The sequence below is a fragment of the Eriocheir sinensis genome, chromosome 32 (assembly GCF_024679095.1).
Source record: "Eriocheir sinensis breed Jianghai 21 chromosome 32, ASM2467909v1, whole genome shotgun sequence".
Taxonomy (NCBI): domain Eukaryota; kingdom Metazoa; phylum Arthropoda; class Malacostraca; order Decapoda; family Varunidae; genus Eriocheir; species Eriocheir sinensis.
Window position 1 is genome coordinate 14372290 of NC_066540.1, and position 8383 is coordinate 14380672.

Consider the following 8383-nt stretch of genomic DNA (forward strand, 5'->3'; position numbering starts at 1 on the left):
GGGAAGGGAAAACAGGAGGGGGGAGGAAAACTCTCTCTCTCTCTTCATCCGCCTTCCTCCTCTTCTCCTTCCCCACCCCCTCCATCCCTCCCCTTCCCCAACTCCTCCCATCCCTTTCCCACCTCCCCCTCTTCCCCTTCCCTTCCTCACCATCCCCCTCCTCCCCTTCCCTTCCCCATCCCTCCTCCCCTTCCCTTCCCCAACTCCTCCTCCTTCCCCCACCTCCCTTCCTTCCCCTTTCTTCCTTCCCCCTTCCCCACCCCTCCTCCCCCTCTCTCCTCCCCTTCCTTACCTCCTTCAACACACCTCCTTTCCTCTCCTCCTCCTCCTCCTCCTTCTTCTTCCCTCCTCCTCTCCCTCTCCTCCTCCTCCTCCTCCTCCTCCTCCTTCTCTCTTTCTATTTCTCCTCCTCCTCCTCCTCCTCCTCCACCTCCTCCTCTCCTCCCTTCCTCCTCCTCCCTCCTCCCTCCCTTCCCCTCCTTCCCTTCCTTCCCCTCCTCCCCTTCCTTCCCTCCTCCTCCTCCTTCACCCTTTCCTCCTCCTTTCCTCCTCCTCCTCTTCCTCCTCCTCCTCCTCCTCCTCCTTCCCCTCCTCCTCCCTCTCCTCCTCCTCCACCTCCTCCTCCTCCCTCTCCTCCTCCTCTCCTCCTCCTCCTCTCCTCCTCCCTCCTCCTCCTCCTCCTCCTCTCCTCCTCCCTCCTCCTCCTCCTCCCCTTTCTCTTCTTCTTCCTCTCCTCCTCCTCCCTCTTCCTCTCCTTCTCTTCTCTTCTCTTCCTCCTCTCTCTTCTCTTGCTTCCTCTCCTCCTCCTCCTCCTCCTCTGGCGCTCTCTCTCTCTCTCTCTCTCTCTCTCTCTCTCTCTCTCTCTCTGCTATTTTCTGCTCTCCTCCTCCTCCTCCTCTCCTCTCCTCCTTCAATCCTCCTCTTCTCCTCCTCCTCCTTCCTCCTCCTCCTCCTCCTTCTTCCCTCTCCTCCTCCTCCTCCTCCTCACCTCTTCCTCCTCCTCCTCCTCCTCCTCCTCCTCCTCCTCCTCCTCTTCCTCCTCCTCCTCCTCCTCCTCCTCTTCCTCTTTTCGTCCTCCTCCTCCTCCTCCTCCTCCTCCTCCTCCTCGTTTCTACCTTGTTCTGTCCCTGCCCTAAAGATGTCATCTCCTCCTCCTCCTCCTCCTCCTCCTCCTCTTCCCCCTCCTCCTCCTCCTTCCCGTGCGGTTAAAGGGCCTTTGTTACCATCTCCTCCTCCTCCTCCTCCACCAAGGGCAAAGGGTATAATTTTCAGTAGCACAATAATCTCCTCCTCCTCCACCTCCTCCTCCTCCTCCTCCACCCCTTTCCGTGATCTTCCTTTACACCTTTCATCTTTCTTTTTTCTCCTCCTCCTCCTCCTCTTTTTTTTTTACCTCCTCCTCCTCTTCCTTCTCTTCTTTTATCTATCTTCTCTTTATCTCTCTTCTCTTGCTTCCCTCTCTCGTTCTTCTCCTTATTTCATTCTTCCTCATTCTCCTCCTCCTCCTCCTCCTCGTTTTTTTTTACTCCTCCCTCTCTCGTTCTTCCTCCTCCTCCTCCTCCTCTTTTCTCCTCTTCCTTTCTTCCTTTTATCCCTCTTAATCTTCCCTATTTTACCTTTTCACCTCCATCCCTACCGAAGAGGAGGAGGAGGAGGACGAGGACGAGGAGGAGGAGGAGGAGGAGGAGGAGAGTTATTAGTGAAATCCTTTGTCTTTTTTTTTGTTTCTTCCCTCCTCCTTAAGCTCCTCCTCCTCCTCCTCCTGTCTTCCTCTCACGTAGACTTCCTTTCGTCATCCACCCCCCCACACACAGAGAGAGAGAGAGAGAGAGAGAGAGAGAGAGAGAGAGACGTTGCATCTTTAATGAGTTTGTACTCCAATGCGCGCGCGCACCCACGCACACGCACACACACACAAAATAAAGAAAATTATACTAACAAAATCTCTCTCTCTCTCTCTCTCTCTCACCCTCTGTTGAGACAAAGATGAGTAGGAGGAGGAGGAGGAGGAGGAGGAGGAGTGGGAGGAGGAGGGAGGTTAGGTAGAGAAGGAGGATGAAGAAAAAGAGGAGGAAGTGATTGCATGAAAAAAACACAGAGAAAGAGGAGGTGGAGGAGGAGGAGGAGGAAGAGGAGCAGGTAAAGGAGGAGATAGAGGAAGAGATAGAAGAGAAGGAGGAGGAGGAGGAGGAGGAGGAGGTTAATCTGATGAGTAGAAAGACGTGGAGGAGGAAGAAACATGAAAACTTGGAAGAGCAGTCAACGGACAGCTTTGTCGTGGTGGGCGAGGGTGTCCGGTCATATTCTTCAACATTTTGGCGCCCAATCACACGACTCATTTGACAAGGCTTTCGTAGGAGCTGTGGGCCTTTTCATGGGTAGTTTTATGAGTCTGGTTGTAGACTGACCCTATATGTGTACATGAACCCCTCCCACCCTAAAAAAAAAAATCATTAGAACCCGAATTATCTTTTTGGCCTTTTGAATTAGTTGATGTGAGAGGCTGAAGCGTCTGCGAATGCCGACCGGGTCATGTTCTTAAACGTTTCGGTGCCCAAGCACAAACGTTTGAGAAAACATTCGTAGGAGTTTTAAGATAAACGGCGACTCCGAGTCAGTTTGGGTGGACGTCCACAGAGGGAAAGACAAACTAACTCTCGGGGTTCTATACGTCTCCTGAGTATTTTGTTTATGGCTAAATTTTGCTTTGTAGCATCTCTAGTATAATATAATTTGATATAAGGACCCTTTTACACAGAGACACTTAGCAGAGTTGCTCAGCAGCGCTGCCTCTGGTAAATAATGGAGAGGAACCACAAAAGTAGCGCTGCAGACGGATTTGAATGGTCGCCTTCGCCGCCGGTGGCGACCACAAAAGGTTGCGCTGCTCGTCACAATACATGACGTTCAATGGGAGCCTTCACACATAACTGCAGCCGCGCCACTTTTTTAGCAGCGCGTGCGAGGCGCAACTGTAGCGCTGCCAACGCCCCACTCAATTTCAGTAGCGCTGCTGTGAAGCGCTACTAATTCGACACTCCCCCCCCCTCCAATACTTTCTAGAGATATGCAGCGTTTCTCAGCAGCGCTGCTAAAATCAAGTCACCCGTGAGTGGCGCTGCTGCAGCGCTGCTTAAAAGCGCTACTAAGTGGCCCTGTGTGAAAAGAGGCTAATTTTTGCAGCATTGCTAAGCGTTCCTCCCCATGTGAAAGGGATCTAAGATGGGCAACATTTCTGAAGGAGTGGTTATTTCTACTTCTGTTCATAAAACAAGTGCTTTACGCACACGGTGCTGCGGTAGACAACACCGAAGCTGTAAAATGTTAGCAAACAAAAGGTAAAGAATACCTACTGAGAACTGATAGTCAGTACGGTCTATTGACGGACCGGAACTGAACAACGTATTCGAGGCGAGGTCTTGGCGACGAGATAGAGTGGCAACATTAGTCCCGGTGTCTTAGGGTTACGGTTACCGGCGAAGACCCGAACCGATAGGTGTTCAGAAAGGACGCGGGTAACCGGCTTCGACCCGCGCGGCGAGGGACAAGGACACGTGTATATAATTATGTACACCTATGTCAGTTGTGATCCACCCAGTGTCCAGCCAAGATGTCAAGCACATCGTCTGACATGGAGTTCATGTTGCTGGATAGTATCCATACAAAACTTGAAAGGAAAACAAATGTTAATAGCAAAAAAACTGTGCTAGATCGGCGTAGCATAAACCTCCATCCCCCCCCCCCCCCCCCAATACTTTATATTATGCAAGTAGGGTTCTAAAATGGAAAATGCTGAAAAGTAAAGATGGCGCCACTACAAACATTTGCCTGCGCCATAACGGACTGGGGCCGACCATCAGGCCCTACTATGAAGGCCTACCGGCGCCACAGGCCAAGGCGTAGAAAAAAAACAGCTGACTTTGTTTATAATGCCATGTTGTAGGGTTCATCAGGGCTAACAAATGTTATTATACAATGTCATGTCTACAATGCATGAGTAAGCCAGGAAAACAACTTGAAGAGAACAACAACAACAAGATGGACAATCTGTTGATCGGCGTCTGCGACGCCGATAAAAAATGTCAGTGCATGAAATTAATTGTAAGAGAGAAAAGTTGAGAGAATATCTTAATTTTTTTCTGATCTCATACAAGGATGAGCCAAAGGACTCTCAACTATATCCTCTTGAAAGTTGAACATCGTCTGGTGAAGACGTGGTGTGACTGGCACGCACAACCTATTTTGCCAGAAGCAAGACTCGTCATTACCATCAGGTGAGCTTAATTCAAATTCCAGAATCAAATTCACGTGCTTATGTAATGATATCATGAAATTCCAGGGATAATTCTATTTTTATTTTGTGATTCAGTTTGTACCACAGTAATACTAATGAACTCCAACAATGAACATGGTAGATACAAGTTTTAACATTTATAATACCTAATGATAATGATGATAATAATAATAATAATAATAATGATAAGTAATAACAATAATAATAATAATGATAATAATAATAATAATAATAATAATAATAATAATAATAATAATAATAATAATAATAATAATAATAATAATAATAATAATAATAATAATAATGATAAGTAATAACAATAACTATGATAATAATAATAATAATAATAATAATAATAATAATAATAATAATAATAATAATATAATATCATAATATAGTAATGACATAAAAGAACTTCTGCCATAGACATAAACTGTTAATCTACATAGGTATACTGCCGCTATCTGTGGCATAAATTTGAGTTTCCACAGGGGAGAGAGTGTGCTCGTAGGAGTCGGGGGACACCAGTAACGTACGAGCAGAAACTGGGGAACTGCTGGTATGTGGAAGGGGAGATGTGATTGGAACTTGATACGCAAATTGTTGTACAAGTTCTTGTATGTGGCTTCTAAATGTCAACTTATTTGCATCAGGAATTTTTTTAACATGAGGTAGCAGGCTCTTAAAGAACATTAGATCCTCGTCGTCATCTTTGGCCCGCTTTCGATTTGAATTTTCTATCAAGTACTGCATTATCTGTCTTTCGATGTCTAAGATGCTCTGGTTGTAGTCTTCTTTTTTAGGGCGCTTGCCAGCTGTTTGTTTCTTTGGGCGAGAAGAATTTGAAGTAATCCTTTGCTTGTCCAAATCTTCATCTCCTCTTACTGGTACATCTTGTGTATGGGTTGGCGAGGCTGGCACACATTCCTCTTCATCCAAGGGAGACTCCACACCATCCGTTTGGTTTCTTACCTGAGATGGTCCTGGTAATGAGGTTTCAGCTGTGCCTTTTGCTAGCAAACTTGAGAAATTTCCAGTCGAAGCTCTAGGTTTCACGACATCTTTCAGGAAATGCAATGACTTGAAATACTGCCACTTTGATGTTTGAGTGTCACCTGCAGCGTCACCTGATCGAGGTGTAAATTTTCCAAGCTCTACAGCAAATTGGTCTCTAAGATTTTTCCATTTTCTTTTCACCAGTGTCTCTGAAAAGATAGAAGATTTGGGATGTAAGAAAATATACAACTTGATAAAAATATTAGTAATTTCAGCATACATGCAGGGTGTCCCACGAGTTATGGTAAAAACTCAAGGACTTGATACTTCATCTCATTCTAAGACATAAATACTTTATACACATATTCTAGTTTTTGCTTAATTTTGTTATAAACTTACATATACATTTGAAATACATCAATTTACAGCAAAATAAAGCAAAAACCAGCATACGTGTATAGACGTGTGGTCAAAGAAAATCGCCTTGCCGCTCTCGCTCTCACTAGCTTTCTCGCTCCCTGTGCGGCCGCGGCCTTACTGCATAGAAGACATTGGCCACACAGGGAGGGAGAAAGCGAGCGAAAGCACGAGCAAGAGCGGCAAGGCAAGTTTCTGTCAGGTTGGAGTAATTACACTTAAAAATTAATTACAATTAAAATTACAATTACTTTCAGAAACTTTGAATTATAATTATAATTACATTTGGAAATTGTAATTACATTGCAATTACAATAACTTAAAAACAAATTCAATAACAATTATAAATACAATGGATTTGGTTGTGAGGATGTACGCTAATCTTCGGCACAGGCAAGTATCGAAGGCGAGGAATCGAGCCAATAGGGTTTTATATTTTATTTCCAGAAGTCTTACAAGCGACCCATTACTCCTGATAGAGCTGGACCAGTATCACTTCCATTTTATAATTACATTTAAATTACAGATTACCTCATCCTTTTTAATTACAATTACTTACTATACCTGCATCTTCAATTACAAATATAATTACAATTATAATACTGTAATTAATTACATTTCAATTAAATTACAGTTACAAGTAGAGTACTCCAACCCTGGTTTGTGGCCACACGAGAAGCGAGGCGAGGCGAGGGTTGTCATGGCAACGCGGCCCGCAGATCAGTATAGCCTAGCCTAGCAACACACTACACACGATACACACCCTCGCACCCAACCCAGTCGGCGCACACGAGGGTTGGCGTAAAATGTTTTTGTTAATAGTTCCGTGCTTCATTTATTTGGCACTTTATGAAAAATCTGTATACACCACCGTGTTCAGGAGGCTTTTTTCTATAAGATGGAATTGTATATTTTAGTACACATTTCATAGCCGCTGCAAATGGTAGCTGTATGTAAAATGTGTTATAAACATTCCGGAGTGATTCTTCAACTTCAACTCGTCACTATTTATTAAGTTTCTATTTTATTGAGTTTTCACAAACATATTCGAGTTCTGCAATCACTGCTGCGTTTAACGGTGTTAACCAAAATGTCCTATCTAGTGTATGAGTTGAGTTACGGCAAATAATACAGAAGCATGTCTGGGATGTCACTCCTGACCGAGCGATCTCGCGCAAGAAAACTTAACCGTCAACTCTTCTCGCTCTCTCGCTCACCAGCCCGCCGTCCTCGCCATTACCATGCTCGCTGCCAGTGTGCCCACCTCCATTGCTTATAATGTATTTAATTAAGTTTCTCGCTCTCGCTCTTACTCGCTTTCTCGCTCCCTGTGTGGCCGACTGGATGTGTAAACAATGGGGGGTTCCCTGGGCCAAGTCATAGGGCTCAAGTAGAGTCGATAGACTATAGCAGACTTATTTATAAATTTTGCTCATCACAAGTAAATGTTCCTTTCATTGATGACTAATACAGTGCGCTATCAGCTATCAACCCACATAAACAAGACTACATTCATACAATAATAAACAAAAGTTTGCTTACCTTCACAATTTAATTCTTTGCTGATTTCAGCCCACAGTTTATCAACAATATTCCTGTTTGAGCGGAGCTTGTTTCTCCTGTCCCACAATGGTGGCCTCTCAAATACTTTAGTGATCAGGCGCTCCGCGTCCATCTCGGCGATCTCGCTCGGTACGTCTGCCCGCGCGGGTTGAGCAGGCAAGACTGGTCTGCGGAACCGGAAAGATCCGGAGTCAGGAAAGGGGGCTGGAACCTTGGAGGAAGAATACAAGGAGAGGGCATGACGTCACAGAAGTGAAGCAGTCATGGCCTTTCAACATTTTGCCTTCATGCCGGCTTGTTCTGCCTTTGGTTACGCCCACAGAGGCGGGGATCTTTTTTTTTTTCACGTCGCGGCCTATTGCGCCGGTAGGCTTGTTCCTGGTGGGGACTGATGGTTTGCCCAGCCCGTTGTGGCGCAGGCGAGTGTTTATAGTGGGCCCCATTTTGTTTTGGCTCGCGTTGTCCCCCGGAGCTCATCTTTGAGCCTCTCTTTGGAGAGATAATCTAGAGTCCAGGTTGATGGGTGGTCTTCAGGGCAGCATGTGGGTAATCTTAGGCCACTCGGCGGTGACTGAAAAACCTCAGCTGTGCGGCAGCCAGGATTCGAACTCGCGTCCCTCCTGGGGATGGCAGCATAGCGTTTCATCGGTGAAACATTATATAGGAGGCGAGAAAACTGAGCTTGAAAAAGAGCGGCACAAAAGAATGCGAATGATTCCTTGGTGGAAATTTCAAGGAATTCATCTGTAATTTATCTTCCATGGCTTTTACACACAAACAGGTCACATTACTGGAATGTAGAGGTCTTTGGGTGCTATCAGAAGTACAATGAACACATAGTTATTTTGCAAAACATGTAAAATAAGAGTGTAAACCTGGGCAAGTTTACCGAGTCGATTCAACCCAAGAGCATTCATTTGCCTGACAACGTTAATTCTCATTCTTTCATTCTTATTCTCTCATTCTCATTCTCTCTCATTCTTATTCTCTAATTCTCATTATCTCTCATTCTTTCTCATTCTCATTCTCTCTCATTGTCATTCTCATTCTCATTGTCATTCCCCTTCATTTTCAATCTCTCTCTCTCTCTCTCTCTTTTACTGGAGTTATCTT

The 8383-nt window shown here is 45.1% G+C and overlaps 1 protein-coding gene across 1 annotated transcript; it reads right to left on the reverse strand.

Moving 5' to 3' along the window:
- Positions 1-4680: 4680 nt before the first annotated feature.
- On the reverse strand, positions 4681-7445 carry LOC127006202 (uncharacterized). Its single transcript, XM_050875781.1, has 2 exons — positions 7250-7445; positions 4681-5499 (listed from the first exon to the last, which is right to left on the reverse strand). The coding sequence occupies exons 1-2, from the start codon at positions 7380-7382 to the stop codon at positions 4736-4738; spliced, it is 897 nt and encodes a 298-aa protein (XP_050731738.1). The 5' UTR covers positions 7383-7445; the 3' UTR covers positions 4681-4735.
- Between the last annotated feature and the right edge of the window lie 938 nt (positions 7446-8383).